Genomic DNA, 18,877 nt, shown 5'->3' on the forward strand with positions numbered 1-18,877 from the left:
TATAATTTTAATTCCTTAATTATTCGAATAATTTATTCACTTTATTATTTTATATCTAGAATTATTAAATGTGCCATTACATTTGGAATTTAATACTTTTTTAATTTCTTTTTCAAACATAATACCAGGTACCGAAGGCTTTAAGTTAAAATGTAAACTTCGAACCTTCAAAGTTATAAATATAAATAAATTCTAAATTTTCATTTTAATGATAACAAATGAATGATTTCTTTCTACAAACCGTAAAAACATTGGAATAATTTATATTATTTATGCACTACGATCAGGAATAATTGGTACACTGACTCTCACTAATATTCGGACACTATGTAAACAATTATAATTTCTTTTAAATTGGACCAAACGATTTGAGTTTTTTTAGAAGTTCCAATGATTGCTATTATTATTAATGACCTTTACAATATTCTTCGCGATTTCTATAAATTGCAATTTTTTCCAAATTTTTGGTACACGTCATCTACTATACTAATCCTTCTAACTTCTCAAAAGAACTCAAGTCGTTAAGTCCAATTTAAATGAAAGTTGTACTGTTCTAAAGAGTGTCCGAATATTAGTAAGACTCACTGTACATCTGCTCAAGCAACGATGAAAATTTCTCGTGCAATAATTATTCAGCGGTGAATACTTCGAAATAGAGGGCCAGAGGGCTTTTATACCAGACGGCAGGAACTTTACGCCAGCGTTAGTACGCGAATAGCTAGCGACGCGTAGAAGAAAATACAGAGGTCCAGAGAATAAATTGCGGAACTATCGGCAGCAGGAGAACGTACCGCTTTAGTTCGCGGGAATTCTTTTACGACTTGGACCGGGATTTATACGAGCTGTAAGTGACAGAACCGACGAAAGCAGCTCACACCGGCCGGAGGATAAATAAAAGATACGACGCCAAGGCGAATGGAGGCGTGTATACGGTCTGGGTGGCCGGATATTCTCCGGTGCATGCATACTTCCGCCATTAAAGGGGAATATCATTTGCAGAAATGAAATTGTACTTACCTCTTCCGTCGAAAGTTTCATTCGAAGATATGCATAATTATTTCCAATCGTATGACAATAAAATTTACTTTTTTGTCAAGGTAGTGGAGAAATTTTTCAATAGCGCTTCTAGCTTCAATTTTTACGACTGCGAATCCGATGATACTTGCAGTGTTATCTATGTAAAAGGTTATAGACACTTATTCAATGTGAACTAAATCTAACCAGTCATTACTAAGGTCCAAAAAGAATTGTTAAGTTTGGAATGTCGTGGTACAACGAGCTCGCATATTTTTACTGGTACATTGTCACTTATACTCCATAAGTTCTAAAAAACAGGCAATAATTAAATTTTGCTTCCTTTGTTGCACTTCTATCCGTAATTTCTGTAAATTGACTTTTTCTAGATAAGTGTATCAGAAATCGGAGTTTCCTTTGTGATAAAAGTGGATAAGTTTAAAGTCAGCTTCATGTTTAATGCTAAAACTCGGTGATGAACTCGGTTTTTCTACTAATGAATTTAAAATGTCTAGTTGTAGTATTAAGATAACGATACGATACTGACTTTGCCGAAGAAATGCAATTTAAGTCATACCTATAATACTTTCTGTACAGACATAGTAGGCGCCCTAATATTTATGAACGACAGTGTATGATTATTGGCAGTTTGTGAAAATTTTGTAAATATACGTACGCGTTCGAAACCTGTTTTGAATGTTCGAACAATAGATATGAAGAAAAAATTGGTATCGTTGGAATACCTCGTTAATTAATGCAATTTAAATAGATTTAAAACATTTTTTAAATTATTGCCATGCATGTATCGACACAAAACTTAAAAACAACCATTAAAATTACTAATAATTATCTAAAAAACAAATGCTGTCCTGGTATTTTCATTAATCGCGGAGAGAGTAGACATTCTAACAGAAAAATGAGCCACGACTTCATACGACGTGGCCCTAAACAATTAAAGGTGCTTCGAAACAGTTTATAGTGAAATACTGATTCTGCGATAGTATCATGATTTCTAAAACCCTTAATTAGCATTATTTAAAATAACAAATATAAATAAATAGTTTAGTACAACTACAAAAAATCTATCAAAGAAAACCACTCACTTCTATCGATTATAATCAATAGACTGCGGATGTTTATTCAAGTAAAATATATCAGAATATGTAACAAGTTACCTATGCACGAAATATGCAGGATATAGGTACCTACACGAAACATAGTATAATTTATTGTATATCGTTGTTTTTATATGTTACAATTCGAATTGCAATAAATTACCACCGATGAAATAAGTTACACAATCGGTGACGGATTAAACGTGTTTACCGAGATAGATACAGTGACCCGAATTAATATTCGGGCACCCTTTAAAATGGTATACCTTTTTTAAAATTGCAGGAACGCGGCAGGCATCGAAAGAATCTTGAAATTTATTGCAATTACCTATAGGCCAAAAGTCGCGAGAACTCCGATTTTCACAATTTTGAACCGGTTTCACTTCGATGAAATTTTCAGTATGCAGGTATATAACTGACATAAATTTACAAAACGTATGTTTTAAATTTTCATTATAGGCTCAGATAAAAAAGTTGCAAAAAAATGACTTTTACTATTTTCTTCGCAATTCCCACTAATTGCAATTTTTTCAAAATATTTTGTACACATCGTCTATAGTATAGTAAAGTTAATATTATATTATATAATAAACTCATCCTTCTAACTTTTCAAAAAAAAAAAAACTCAAGTCGTCTGGTCCAATTTTAAAAGAGTTATACCGTTTTAAAGGGTGTCCGAATATTAATTCCGGTGACTGTATGCTATTAGGTTGTCCGGAAGTAAATTGCGGTTTTCTGTTATGTCATATTTAAAGCTTTTCTATACTATATATTTTAAATTTATGTTTATTAAGTAATATACCATTTGAACGCGTAGATCTCGCTCTATCATATAAGCGATACACTTTTGTTTTTTACCGTCATTTGTTCTGAGTATAACTTAAAAACGTAGCAATGGACAAGAAGCAAATTCGTACCATATTTTTATATGAATTTAAATTAGGACGTAAAGCCGCGGAAACTCAATCGAGTATTCGGCGAAAGCACAGCTAATGATTATAATGCATAAAAAGTTATTTGTTAAACAAGCAAGTTTGGTAAATCGTGAGGGACCAATACTCTTACACGATAACGTATCACAATTCACGATTCGGAAGACACACTCCTTATTCCCCCGACTTATCGCCTACAGATTACCATTTTTTTAAATATTTGGATAACTTTTTGCGAGAAAAAATCTTCCGCAATAAAGAGGATGCTGTAAATACCTTCGTGGAATTTATTAATTCTAGAACTCCTGATCTTTATTGTCATGGAATAGGAACTCTTGTGAAACGTTGGAAATTATTTCGATGAAATAAATTCATTCTAAGAAAAACTACACGTGTTTAAATCCCATGTACAGAAACCGCAATTTATTTCCGGACAACCTAATGTTACATATGCACGGAATATGCATTATATCCATGCATATATGTCGTTTAAATGAAATGTGCAAGATATGCCGTTTAAATGAAATGTGCAAGATATGCAAAATAAAAGATAGATTTTAGTATACATATGTGGCGACCGCCACGGGGGGGCCACGCACTCAGGCCTGGCGACTCTTGGCCCTCGAGGCGCAGAATCGAGAGATGTTTTCCCAAGCATCTCCGAGTTTCTTCGTCCTCTAGGACAAGAGTATTGCCCCGGCAATGCAGGCCCGCGCCTCCACTTCCTGGGACTTTCCCAGGGAAAAGGGGCTACTTAAGGGAGCCCCGAAAAAGGCAGGAGGCTTTCTGTCGTAGTCTTTCTTTCTACGTGCATCGTGTCGCCTGTACATTTTAAAATTAGTTTAAGCGTTATCGGTTAAATAAATAAATGTATTTTTGTTAAGCAACTTGCGCGAGTAATTACTTTACACCACGTCACTTCCAAACATACATATACGAATAGACGTAGTAAACTTCTATCCAAGTCCTTTCTTCTACAAAAATCTGCATTTGCATAAACATGCGCAGTCTAAATAATCAACGTCGATACACGCTTAAAACCAAATCGTTGTGTCAACCTCTCGTTTCATATCCTAAGAAGGTGCCGCGAAATTTCGCTAAATTTCGAGGAGGACACAGGCGGAAATTGCGGAACACGCGGCAGTGCACGTCAATCGGCCGAAGTAGCATCGCGCGTGTAGTTGGCCTGGTGCACGTGTTTCGCGCCGCAGACGCGCGAGTGCGTACTTAGGTTGGCAGAAGCCAAAGTCCCCTTGGAGTGACGCGAGACGGATATAATTGAAGGCGGAGGTAATTAACTCCCTCGTGGAGCACACGCCGCTCACCGCATCGTTTTAATTACCGCTCTCATCGCATTTCATCGGGCAGAAGCGCTCTCTCACCCCTCTAGCTTCGAATCCTCGACTCTCACTCTCCTTCTCTCTCTCTCTCTCTCTCTGACTGGCTCGAACCGAAGCGTTTCGTGTTTATAATAAATCCGGTGCATCTCGAGCCAATGTGCGATCTCCTAAAGGCATCCCTGGAAACTGTTACTGTACGCGGATAAACGTGATTGGAAATAAGCGAGTAGTGTCTGCTTTTCTTTTGTGAGCCACTCGGTGCATCCCTTGGCTTGCGTCGTTACCCCGCTCGTTGGTGTTCCTCTGGAGAAAATAAGAGGATGGTGCTTGATACACTTGCTTGATATCGCGTTACAGGAAATCTCTGTATACTCAGATAAATAATAGTTACAAAGCAGGGACGGCGCTGGGGTGCTTGGCGCCCTTACGCGAGAATTTATGCGGCGCCCTAGAATTATTGTTATTATAATGTTTAGCATTAATTGGTCACTTGTAACTCTATTGGAACTTGTGATTCGCACAAAAAAGTAGTTTGTAAACAATGTAACTTCTCGAAAAAACCGCTTGGTGAAAATTAAAACATTCTCCTTTCGCGTCCGAGGTGCCACTGTCATTGGCGCCCCTATGCCTTGCATAGGCTGCTTAACGAATTTCAAAAGTTAAACGATCAAATTGTGCAAGTAAAGGGTTATACAGCAGGTGTAAATAATTATGAAAGAGAAAGCATGAAAAGAACGACGAATTCCTAGGAACAGAAAGGAAAACGGGAGATTCGGCACAGAATGCGTTTTATTGGAGCAAGATATAGTGCATCTACCTATACGGTACTATACTCTACAATATCACGACAATATGAAAGTTAACATTTTGAAATCGAAAATTGAACGAAATTATTTTCCTTACTTTTTAGTGCAACATGATGATCAAAATTTTCAATACTGTTAAACGGTAAACCTGGCTAAAATAAACCGATTGGATAAATATCACTGACTTATGTAACTTTTTAATAAAGCGTTTCCAGACCTATATTTATATATTTTCTCCTCATTTCTGCTCATAGAACATACTGGCACAGTTTGATCCTTTAACTGTGGAACACCCTGTATATATGAGGCTGGAACTTACTTTCTAAGTGCTAAACACTCTGAAGCCAAATTCTTACTATGGACGAGCAGTACTGTGAACGGAATATTTATTCGTATGTTACGTATATTACTCATATATCACGTAAAAATTAAGCCATTCTTTTAGTTCTTTATTATGTAAAAGGCAAGATGGATAAAATGATTTTTATTCATTTAAAACATGTTCAGACAATTAATTGTTAATATTACAATAGAATTTCAATTATTCTGACTTAACTTAAAAATAGCAAATACCTTGCTGGAATATGGAGAAATAGGCATTAACTTAAGAGATATTAGCTGATATAATAATGTTATTCTAATACTATTCAACACTAACGTTGTTAGTGAAAGCAAGAAAAAAGTGTCCGACGAACATTGTTCAATATAATAACGAGCCATCTGGTGATAACATTCTTTTTCTTAATAAGTAGAGATATTTAGCTACAATTATAAGTGGAGAAGCTATGTTTTATAAGTAACGTGTTTTTGTCATTTCTGATTTCAGGTGTCGTCTATTAATAGGGTATTGAGAAATTTAGCAGCACAAAAAGAGCAACGACAGCAACAGCAACAGCAGCAGCAAGGGGTTTCTGCTGTTGGCGTTGGAGTCGGTGCTGGCAGTCCGGCTGAGAGCGTTTACGATAAACTGAGGCTACTGAATGGACAGACCACTGGATGGCCGAGGCCCAATCCATGGTGAGTAGTGATGGGTTTTGAAATACTTGGAAGCACGTTAGATATGTACATGTGGCGAAAAATTCGAATCACTTCGAGCGTATATTCGAAACTTGAAGCTTTTGAAAGTCTCGATAAGTCTTAAATCTTGAGTCTTGATAGGTTTTGATCTTGAAATTTTCAACACATCTTGAAAGCCTTGATAGGTTCGAAGTCTTGAAAATTTTGATAGGACTTGAAAGCTTGGTGAGTACTTAATATCTTTCAAGCATTTCGAATACCTTTGTCCAATTATATTTTATGATATGTAATGTTAATGATATCGAATACTCATATGTAAGACATTGAATACTCACGAAGCATTCAGGACCGATGAAAAATTTCAAAGCTTTCAGGACTTCCAAGACTTTCAAAACCTATCGAAACTTTAAAGTCTCAGGACCTATCAAGACTTAAGATTCAAGACTTATCGTGACTTTTAAGAGATTTGAAATGATTTGAATTTCTTACAGTATCGAAAAACTTCGAATCGCGTCGGAATTGAAATTCAAACGCTCATCGCTGATAAAGAGCTTATTTTTCGTCTGTTATTACATATCACTTTACTTAACGGAACTTTAGTTTGTATAAGAGAAATTTCAGTAAATTATATTGGTAAAAAAGTTCCTGCGCTACATTTTCTTCATTATCCAAAACATATGAAAATCTGAAATGTAATTTGATTAATTTTTCAATTTGCATAATTATTGTAGAAGTAAAAAATATTCTTCGATAATTTTTCGTTATGTTTTGACACATCGTTGTGTCAATAAAAATTAGCAGAAAACCTTCTCGAACAGAATACACCGGTGAATGGACAACAGTACCATTATCTTCGTGCACCAACGTAGATATTATGCAACTGCTTATTTTTCACATAGTCACAAGTATATACAATTTATTCGCCCGTTGCATTTGCAAAACCGACATTATTTATTTATAGTTGAAACTACGAAAAACCGTTAATTTTTCATTTCAATTCTTCACTATTCTCTTATAATTCTTTAACAAAAGGACCTACTAATTACACGTTTTTATGTCAAATTGATTAGTATACTAACAGAATTTCTTATAATAGATTATCTGCAAACGAGTTCCATCCACCATTAAATTTTATTCCACATTAGGTATCCATCTGGTGCTGGCAGTCCATTTCCATCCCTGCAGCCCAGTTTAAGTCCAAGTCACTGTACAGCCTTGCCGCCGGATCCCGCGGATATTCTGCACGCGAAGAAAGGTAAGGGAAATCACCACCAATAACAGAAACTTCCATTTATAATAATACCTCAACTATCAACTTTTAATAATCGTTTTAAATATCGTGTTAAATTATCGTTAACCGTCAACCATGTTGGCAATTCGTCACCAATTTTCCGCCCCTCAGCTACTTAATGATCACCTAAATTCTAAACTATTAGATTGGCCAAAATGTCTTCTCGTGTTTTCAACTTGCGCGGCACCCGAACGACTTATGCAACCAAGATTATGTAAATAGTTTTCAATGTTGATCTCTGCAATCTCCCGTGTGGTTTTATGCGGATCATTCTCAGCTAATGCCTGAATTCGATCATTGTCAACTTTCATTAGCCTTCCAGAGCGTTTTCGACACGAAATTTGGCAAACCAAAATTGGCATAACCTACTATTCACAGCACCTTCGCTGTGCACTGTACACATTTTTTTCTGGATTGTACTATACTTTTACCCTTGCAATAGTAATGCGACACAATGCGTCGAAGACGCATCCTATCAATTGACATTGCAAAGCTGTGCTGATCGCGATAAATCCAGTCAATCTTTATACTTTCCTTTCCAAATGACGCATCGAGACGTCTACTTTCGCAACTTATTTTCGTTTATAACATTATTTGCATATTTACTCGCGCATTACAATACAAAGGCTACATGGCAAAAGAGCGGGAAGACTTTTCGGTCGACTCGATGTAATCAGCTACTTTACTTAACGGAACTTTAGTTTGTATAAGAGAAATTTCAGTAAATTATATTGGTAAAAAAGTTCCTGCGCTACATTTTCTTCATTATCCAAAACATATGAAAATCTGAAATGTAATTTGATTAATTTTTCAATTTGCATAATTATTGTAGAAGTAAAAAATATTCTTCGATAATTTTTCGTTATGTTTTGACACATCGTTGTGTCAATAAAAATTAGCAGAAAACCTTCTCGAACAGAATACACCGGTGAATGGACAACAGTACCATTATCTTCGTGCACCAACGTAGATATTATGCAACTGCTTATTTTTCACATAGTCACAAGTATATACAATTTATTCGCCCGTTGCATTTGCAAAACCGACATTATTTATTTATAGTTGAAACTACGAAAAACCGTTAATTTTTCATTTCAATTCTTCACTATTCTCTTATAATTCTTTAACAAAAGGACCTACTAATTACACGTTTTTATGTCAAATTGATTAGTATACTAACAGAATTTCTTATAATAGATTATCTGCAAACGAGTTCCATCCACCATTAAATTTTATTCCACATTAGGTATCCATCTGGTGCTGGCAGTCCATTTCCATCCCTGCAGCCCAGTTTAAGTCCAAGTCACTGTACAGCCTTGCCGCCGGATCCCGCGGATATTCTGCACGCGAAGAAAGGTAAGGGAAATCACCACCAATAACAGAAACTTCCATTTATAATAATACCTCAACTATCAACTTTTAATAATCGTTTTAAATATCGTGTTAAATTATCGTTAACCGTCAACCATGTTGGCAATTCGTCACCAATTTTCCGCCCCTCAGCTACTTAATGATCACCTAAATTCTAAACTATTAGATTGGCCAAAATGTCTTCTCGTGTTTTCAACTTGCGCGGCACCCGAACGACTTATGCAACCAAGATTATGTAAATAGTTTTCAATGTTGATCTCTGCAATCTCCCGTGTGGTTTTATGCGGATCATTCTCAGCTAATGCCTGAATTCGATCATTGTCAACTTTCATTAGCCTTCCAGAGCGTTTTCGACACGAAATTTGGCAAACCAAAATTGGCATAACCTACTATTCACAGCACCTTCGCTGTGCACTGTACACATTTTTTTCTGGATTGTACTATACTTTTACCCTTGCAATAGTAATGCGACACAATGCGTCGAAGACGCATCCTATCAATTGACATTGCAAAGCTGTGCTGATCGCGATAAATCCAGTCAATCTTTATACTTTCCTTTCCAAATGACGCATCGAGACGTCTACTTTCGCAACTTATTTTCGTTTATAACATTATTTGCATATTTACTCGCGCATTACAATACAAAGGCTACATGGCAAAAGAGCGGGAAGACTTTTCGGTCGACTCGATGTAATCAGCTACGCGACATTTAACAATCACCATTGAAAATCACATTATCGTTACTTTCGTTTAAATGTATTTATCAATTCAATAATATACAACTAGCCGAAAAATCCGTAGAATCGCTATAAAATGGAATTGTTACGCAATAAGGGAGTAAGATAGCTTTCACATGTTAGTTTCGGAGAAAACGTCAGTGATCTGAAACGTATTGAAACAAAGGAACGATTAAAGCATTACCAATTGAATAACACCAAGATTAACGCTTTCAGAATGATCAGTAACTTCGTTCACAATTTTTCTGTCGGATTCAAACTTGTGTACCTGACACGCACCTTTTCGATATACAAACTTAATCCAACATCAAACAAAATTTTCGAGAGAACCCACAGCTCCCAACAAAATCACGCGCCTCGATTTCCCGCACAAGCGTATCCAAAACCTCGTACGCTCTGACACAGTTAAACACGCGCACATGTATGCGTACATCAAAAGTGGCCAGCGGTGAGAAAGCCATGGGCGCGGGGTATCGAGAGAGGAAGGGGAGACGTTTCGAGAATGGTGGGAAGAGGCGCGTTTTAATTAATTAATCTGCCGGCTGAAACGATACTAATATCAATGTAATTCCGTCGGCGGGTCCCGCGGTTTGCCGCATGCGTGTGCAGCGCTTTTCCGGTAATAATTGTTACGTTTAAGCGAAACGAGAAGGACACAGACGAAGTGGGGGGCAGAAGGGTGGTCGGGTGCGGGCGCACGGGGGCAGAGGGTGTGCAGGGGTTGGATGGGGTGGAAACGTGGTTGCAGTCGACCGACCAACCCACACGAAATTGTAACTCGACCGACGGAATATTCTCTCCGTCTCTTTCTCGCTCTCTCTTGCCCGCCCCCCCTCCACCCTTGTTTGCCGCTCTTTCATCGCATGCGAGTATGCACGCGTTCCCTTTGGCGGCACATCAAACGCGCGATTTCTTTTGGCCGGGCGTTTTTCCCGACAGGGTGGCGAGCGGTGTCACGAACAGCGAAAAACGAACGTATGCGTGGCTGAGTGCGTGGGGCCCGTTTATATGTTCCTCCACCTCAGGCCACCGGAATCTCGCGCCTTCGCCCCGAGGGGACTTCCGTGATTCGTAGATACATGTGCTGTTGCGACGTTGCTTTTGAATGATACGTCTTGAGAGGCTGATGATAGCGAAAGGGACAACTTGATGGTAATCGTTTAACGGAAATGTAGGTGGGCAAACATTGATTTCGTATTCTGCTCTTTCTGGGGATGAAAGAAGGTTGCATAAATATTGGCGGGCAGGAGGTGATTTCTCGTAGAAAAATAAATACAAACTGTGGAATGAAATTTGTTCGTGCGAGGCCTTTTCTCAAAAAAATCAGGTTTGAAAATCTGTTTACACTTATTGTTAGATAGTTGAAATACGGTGCGTCGAGCGACGTACAGTGCATGTCGTGTTTGCATACAGTACGTACGCGACTTTTACGAGTTACTAAACTCAAGAAAGCACACGGACAAACTTTGATTAATATCTGTTAAGAAATTTTTAGAACTGAATCTTGTGCAAATATGCGCTACGAATTTTCAAGCCCGATTGCCTCAAACGCTTCGTGAAAAAAGTTTAGTCTACGTTTATTCTTCGTTTATTTTTAACAGTTTTAAGGATAATAATTTATAGAAGTTTTAAAATCCTTTTTCACCTCGATATGAACAGAGGTCTACATGCAGAAAATAAAGTCGGAAAGTTACAAACGTACCACTATCAAACATTCGTTTGTTTTTGAAATGTTACCAATGGGTCAATTTGACTCGGTCGGTCATTTTAGTGTTGAAAACAATGCTTTTTACAATGACAAGGGTTTCATTTGAAGCGTATTTTCAATTCCATTCTTTTACGATCTTCAAATAAACGATACATAATTTCGAAGTGATCGCAATAATTTGATCAGTCTCTGTACTGCTCACAGTACCTCCTCCCAAATCACAAAGATCCGCTGACAACCCTTCGGGGCTGTTCCACTGTCCACGGCGGATTCAGCGTGCTCGCCAAGCGTCGTTAATCGGGCCACTCTGTCCGTGCAGGACGCATTATTATTTTGTATTCCAGCAGGGTAGAAGGGATACAATCAAATATGGTAACTGTTGCGAGCGCTCAACCGCACGCGGACCCCGGGGGCCGGATTATCTCCGCGTAGCTGCAGGCTTGCCGCCGTTTATAGGATAACCCGTGTCAGGAGGGTTGTTTCTCTCTCTTTCTCTCTCTCCCTCTCACACATTCTCACTTTTAGCTCTTCTGAGTTTACCCTTACGTCTGTGTTTCTCCGTCTGCGTCCCTCTGTCTGAGGTTCTGCTAGAGCGTCCCTCTCTGTCGGTTGCACGGTATTTCGATAGCGACCGATTCCGAAAGGCGGAAGTCGCCTCGGGCTAATCAGAAACGACAACTGGCACCCCGTTCTACGGTGCAAAACGAAAGCAGATTACGGCGCAATCATCGCGCCGATCCTCGAGCATCGGTTGCTCGTCGCTTCTCTCAACAGCCTAGAAACTCCTCGCGCTCTTCCTGTTTCTGGCAGGGAGATCACGGGGAATCGACGATAAGGGGTTGCATTTTCAAATCTCTTCTCTGTTCCAGTTGCTTAGGGAAAGTTGATCGTGGAAAGATAATAAAACGACGTGTTTTGAAATTATAATTAAAACAAATTGTGAAATATAGATGACAACATAATGTTTCGTGAAATTCTACAGTTTAGTAATAATTTAGAGAAATTGCGGAAAGTTGAGGATAGAATGTCAGCTCTTGAAATTCTTAGTTTTCTTATTTTTCCAGTCACTTAGGCAAATCGTGCGAAAAATTATGAAATGTAGGCATTAACATAATGTTTCGTGAAATTCTACAGTTTAGTAATAATTTCGACAAATTGTGGAAAGTTGAGGATAGAATGTCGGTTCTTGAAATTCTTAGTTTTTTTTATTTCTCCAGTCATTTAGGCAACTCGTGAAAAAGTGACGATAAAAACTCATTTGGAACGTATTAGAGATATTTTCAATTTATTGTTACATTTGTATACAGGATAAGTCACATAATTGAAACGGGTCAGGTATATCTTGAGTTTGATTAAAGATGAAAAAAAAAGTTGAAAAAGTTGAATGGTATAGAATGGTTTACTTTCTTACAGCTTCATTTTCTTCGCAAGTGCGACGATGCGCCTGAAAAATGCAAATGCATCCCTTTTTGAAATGGAACTGCACATTTGTTTTATCTAAATCGAAAAAAAAAGTGTTAGAATGCGATATGTTATAAAAATCAATATTTCGTAAAATATTTCAAATTTTTAATAAAACGTATCCATGCTTTATTCAAAGTGTTCGAACATTTCACTGTCACATCTTCAACGAAACATACACCTTCTAAGAAGTTTGAAATATTTCGTGACGTATTCACTTTTCGAATACCTTACCCTAATACTTTTGTCCACAGAATGTTCCATTTCAAAAAAGAATGCATTTGCATCTTTTAGGTGCATCGTTGCACTCACGAAAAATGTGAAGCTATAAGAAAGTAAACTTTTCTATACCATTCAACTTTTTTCCATCTCTAATCAGACTCAAGAAATAACCCGTCCCAATTGCGTGAACTACCCTGTACAAGTATTTAACAGGCATCGAAAAATGTAGAAATCTTGAAATTTAATACAGTTGTAGGTTGAAAATCGTGAAAAACTACGATTTTCACCATTTTTAACCGTTTACAGCTCACAGCAATGTTAACCGAGTTCGATGAAATTTTCAGCTTGTACATAAATCTGTAACTGACATAAATCTGCAAAACGTATTTTTTAAATGTTCATTACGGGCTCAGATAAAAATGTTTTAGAAATCGACTCTGAGATTGCAGTCTTTAAACCATTTTTTTTATATGTTATCTGGTAAACTAATCCTTATAACTTCCGTTATAACTTAAGTTGTTCTGCTTTGAAGGGTGTCTGAACAGTTCAGTGACTCACTGTATGTATTAATTTCTAAATGAATCTCGTGGGAAAAAATTAATATGCTGTAGACAAAACTTCAAGTAGTACGATGATATTCTTTCAGATTTTTAAACAGTGTTTTACTTAAAGAAGTACAAAACAAAACTTTATTTCTTTTTTTCATATACAGCTTTTTTCAACATTTGAAAGACATTTAAATTTACGTACATGTATAATAATTTAACATGATTCGAATAAGGTCGTGTCTGGATACATTTTCATCGGGAGAATCTTAGCAATTCGGTGAAAAATACAAATTGTAATTTTCGATTATAAATGACTAATTGAATGTTTATAATTGTCGCTTTCATCTTTCACCGACGGATCATCAGGCTCGAATCGCACAGAATTGCGATCATAGTCAGGATTTGTTGGCAACCCTGGAAAACTAAAGTATGTAAAATTTAGGCTCTACATTTTAAACAATTTTCGAGATATTTAATATAAAAATTTAGAAAAATTGGACAAAGTCAACCGATATGTCATCACTTTAACCATAATATTTCGGTTTCGTTTGAAGATAATGCTTCGACATTGGGCCCATCTTAAAGCTAAAGAAAAGCTCTTTCAGAAAATGCAATAAAATTTTATTTATTGTTAGCAAACATAACAATAACCGCTGCTAAATGTTCGACTGCTGATTTGACGCTGTTCCTACCGATAGAACAATATGAAAAATACCATTGGACTGCTTGAACTTTAACCTGTAAAATGAGCTTTTCAAAATGATGGAGGGATTTCGGAAACATTGGGAAAAAAGAAAGTTTACCGTGATTAAATATTACCGTGTAAAATCTGAAAAAATATTACTACAATCACGAAACAACATGATCAAGTAATACGAAGCTTTTTAAGTCACTTCAAAACCAAAAAGTCTTCTAAAAGGCATTCTTCTATCCAGTCAGATCTAAATTAGATTCAAAACAGACCAATCAAAATCACGCTAACACATTGTCCACACCTTATAGAATAAAAATATCTCTAATAACTGCGATAACTTCAAAATGAAGAACAACAAAATTGATTTGCCGCGGATTCAGGGCCGCGTTTATACCTTCGGAGGCTCTAGACGCAACATCGTTACTCAATAGAACAAGTCTGTTTCAGTTAATCAAATTCATACACATTTTTCTTTTGAAGTTTACTGAAAATAAAAGTCGACATTTCCATAATGACTCATTTTAATCAGATAAAAATAACACAACGTTGGTAAAAAGTATAATTTATTCTGGCGACGAAATGTTTTATCGCCCGGAAAAGTCCTTGCACTTCAGATACTCAAAGTACCCGAGCTGCATATGATTTTCTGAGACCCTCCTAGGCGACACTTAACATTCAATCTGTAGAAATTCCCGTCGATGTCGACCTCTTGATGAATAGCGGACCCTCATTTTGGCGTTCCCGTTTTCAGCAGCCTCTTGTTTTCATATTAGGCATTTAATATCAAAAACCAGGTATTTTATCTTACAACCGTAGCTAGGCTATTTTTTACGTTGTTCTTTGTGAGGAGTAGGGTTTTAAAATGAGGCTCCGTAGTGAGGCCCCAGGTTGCGCCTTATAAAAAATGCTGCCCTGCGCGGATTTCTCGCGATTTCTCGCGTTTCGACCCAGTGTGCGCCATCGTCGTCGTCGCCATCTCGTTCGACGTCAGTCGTCGGTATCGTCGGGGTGTCTGGTGAGGCTGATCCACAATGCATCCCAGAGTTGTATTGTGTCATTGCACGAGACACGGGACGGGACGAGACGAGACGCAGCAGCGGCATGCAGAAGAATTCTATGAGAGAGGGTGGCGAGAAAAGAGAGGACGCGAGAATAAGGGTAGAGGGAAGAGAGAGACGCTAGAGACGGCGAACAAGAGAGGCCAAGAAAGAAAGGAGACAAGGGCGCAAAGAGACTCCGTGCTCGATCGAAACGAAAGGGGTTCGGGTCGTATGGGCATTGTTTTTTCACCTCTCGGGTCCCGTGCTACGAGGCGAACGACAGGGGAGTGAAGAAAAAAAAAAAAGGAGGACACGAGTCCTGAATACCATCCCAGAATTTCAATATCTCTGACATGTCGTTGGCGTGATCGCGTCCGCGTTCTCATTTCAATTGGAAAAACTGATTTCGCGGATCGCGGGCATACTGGTCAATGTACCACGTCGATAGACAGATGGGAAATATGCTCGTTAAGGGCTGATCGAAAGGTGTGTTTTTTAGTTTGATCGATTGTAGTAATTTTGTGTTACCATGAAATTACCAACAAATATTTCACTCGCAATATTTGCATCGAGTTTCACCGATATGTTGAAATCACCAACATACGTTCACTCGATGTTTAATCATTCATGTACACAACTTGAATCGATTAATAATGTAGCAGTATAAAGCTGCGTCTACGCTATATAACATTACGTTAAATATCATTTTTCGTGTTACGTAGCAAGTTTATATGTTATCCACCAAGTGCTGGGTACAGACGAAAAAAAATGATAAAATATTGTTACATGACAATATGATGCGATTATAAAACATTTGCCATCTACTGTTTGACGCAATTATTTATAATGAGGTACGAACTGTCATATAAACTTATTAGTCGTATTCCTACAATACCAAAGGTACAGTCTTGTAACAAGTTACAAAAACATGTTGTACAGCACGGTTCTAAAGCAATTAATTTTATAACACAGCTTAAGTGTAACGTAATATCATTTTATCTCATTATTACCTCGTTATTTCATCTCATTATTACCTTATTATATTTACCTCATTATCTTTTGTATAAAGAAATTGACGTTTGAATGGAAACACATTGTCGGTGATAGCATATATCGATAAATACACAGTGTCGACGAAAGTCAGTGTCGGTGAAGTGTTTGTCTGTGATTTCAAGGTAATCCTGATAATTAATGTTGCCGATCATAATTTGGTGGAGTTGGTTTCTACGTTACTGCTTGGTGAGTCTGGTGATTACATGAGTTTTAATGATTCGAGACAATCAACATTATCCTTGATGATAATATTGCAAACATCGTTTTAAAGAGACAAAATGTGACTTCTTATTATGAAGATCTTTTTGTTTGAAATGTAAGAACTGAGTAAATCCAATTAACATAGGTATCGTTTGGAGAACATATCACGGAACAAGCATTTCGATACTCGAAATTATAGTACCATTATAGTTACAATAACTTTGTCTAATTTTTCGATATCCTCGGGAATTAAAATGGCAATTCATCGATTCTCTTTTCAAACATTGTCATTCCTGTTAATATTATTAAACGCGCCTTACTTTCTGCATCTAAATAGTCTATATTTCATTTTGCATTTAATCTTGCTATTGTTTAAGAGATCACACGCTAAGTAAATCAAATTCTATGCAAATTCATTTTACAAGCTACTCTTACCTCACTTTGAACTCCGCAAAAATTTTGCATTACACGTACAGGATGATTCACTTAACTTGAATTGAAATTACCTACTTGTACAAAAAGATGTATGAAACAAAGCTTGCATGATTTCAAGGAGGATCTGGGTTATAATGATTATTTAATTTTTACATTATTTGCACATAAAATTCTAAAGGTCATCTTAATTTTCTTTCTACAGAACACCCTATATTTCTTCACGGAAATTAAAAGAGTATTGAAAACAGAGTAAATATGTATTAGGGCATAATAAGTTTAAAGTGGGTATTTATTGAGATATGTAATGAAAATTTTACTGCAAAAGGTATTGTAACCGAGGAAAATACGCAGCCACATATTTGTCTAATGTAAATTCGAACCTAAGTAGAACAGAACTTCTATTGCAAATATTTCGATAAATATCCACTTTGAACCTATTATGCTTTAATATTTATTTACTCTGTTTTTAATACCCTTTTGATTTCTATAAAGAAATATAGGAAACTCCGTTAAAGAAAATGAAGGTGACGTTCAAAACTTTGTATATAAACAATGTAGAAATAAAGTAATTATTATAACGTACGTGCCCCTTGAAATCGTGCAACTTTTGTTCCAAACACTTTTTTGTACGATTAACAGTTTACGAGTAACTTGAAGTCGTCGAGTTAAGTGTCAATTATAAGTCGAGTTAAGCCAAGATAAGACGAGTTAAGTCGTCAATTATCCAACTTTCAATTCATCGAAACAACTCAAAAGACTCTCCGTGTCCAGCACTACGCGAAAATCTGGGTCAACATCGGCAACTAAAAGCCTTGCAACCGTACGACGCCGTCAAATAACAGCAAGTTGCAGCAAATCCCAACACAAATCTAGCAAAGTATTAATTACCCAAAGTGAAGCAAACTTTCGCACTCTTTTCCCCAATTCTTCCAACCGGTTCTTCAAAGTGGACCTGCGTTTTTCACCTTTCCACCCATAAACCTAGCAAACCACCCGCCCGTACAATTACGCAACATACGAAGAAGAACGTTCGCCGCTCCATTTCGTGGCTGACGTTCTCGTTCCATCGTCTGGTCCCCTGCGAGTTTCGTTCACCCGGTACGCTTCATCGTTACCCAACCATCATCATTCCCTGGCTGTCAACGTGGAAGGTGTATACAGAACTCTCTGCGGCGTGCTGGTTGATCTCTGGCTGAGATACAGAGGTAAAACAATATAATGGCCGCCTGGTGCGCTCTCCGGCTAGGAAACCCAGGGTGTACTGAGAGCATTATCGTCGACCTCTTTATCTGCTGCACCCGATCTCCCTTTACTTTTCTTCCTTTTTCTCTTTCTTTCTTTTCCAACCCTATCTGTCTCTTTCCACCTAGCATTTTTTTTTCTCTCCTCGTCCATTTCTGTCTCTTTTTCCTCGTACGTTTTGTTGCTAGCCCGCTGTCTCTTTTGCTCCGTGTTTCTGCTGCTTCTACTTCTTCTTCTGGAGCCGCGTGTCCCAGTAGGTAGGCACGTTGCAACGATGCGAAACCTTTTATCGTCGAGCAGGACAATACATAGGCCTCTCTCTCTCTCTCTCTCTCTCTTCCTTCTTCCCTTTTTCTCTGCGGTCGTGCCCGTTGTCGTCGTCGACTACGCCAGCATCGTCCTCGTTGTTGTTCTTGCCTCGCGCCACTCCCGTCGACGTGGATCCTCGTGGAAACGCGCGATCCGCGTATTAATGGTTCCCCGATAGCTTTTGTGTTATGCACGGTCTCTCTCTCTTTCTCTGACGGTGGATCCTCTTCGAGCACGAAGAAAAGGAAAAGTTTTTAGAGAGAAATTCAGGGGGTTCAGCTGGCTCTTTTTTTCCCCTTGTGTTTTCTCTTTTTCTTTCCTGCATTTTTTTGTTTTTGACC

The 18,877-nt window shown here is 37.6% G+C and overlaps 1 protein-coding gene across 1 annotated transcript in view; it reads left to right on the forward strand.

Annotated features, from left to right (window-relative positions):
- The window catches only part of LOC108578935 (paired box protein Pax-6-like), a 138,510-nt gene that overhangs the window by 39,560 nt on the left and 80,073 nt on the right, over nucleotides 1–18,877 (forward strand). The window contains exons 4-5 of the mRNA XM_017942354.1: nucleotides 6,034–6,224; nucleotides 7,370–7,479. Of these exons, the coding sequence (XP_017797843.1) occupies nucleotides 6,034–6,224; nucleotides 7,370–7,479 (301 nt within the window). The remainder of the gene's footprint in view (nucleotides 1–6,033; nucleotides 6,225–7,369; nucleotides 7,480–18,877) is intronic.

Source organism: Habropoda laboriosa, unplaced genomic scaffold (genome assembly GCF_001263275.1).
Source record: "Habropoda laboriosa isolate 0110345459 unplaced genomic scaffold, ASM126327v1 scaffold30, whole genome shotgun sequence".
NCBI classification, from domain to species: Eukaryota; Metazoa; Arthropoda; class Insecta; order Hymenoptera; family Apidae; genus Habropoda; species Habropoda laboriosa.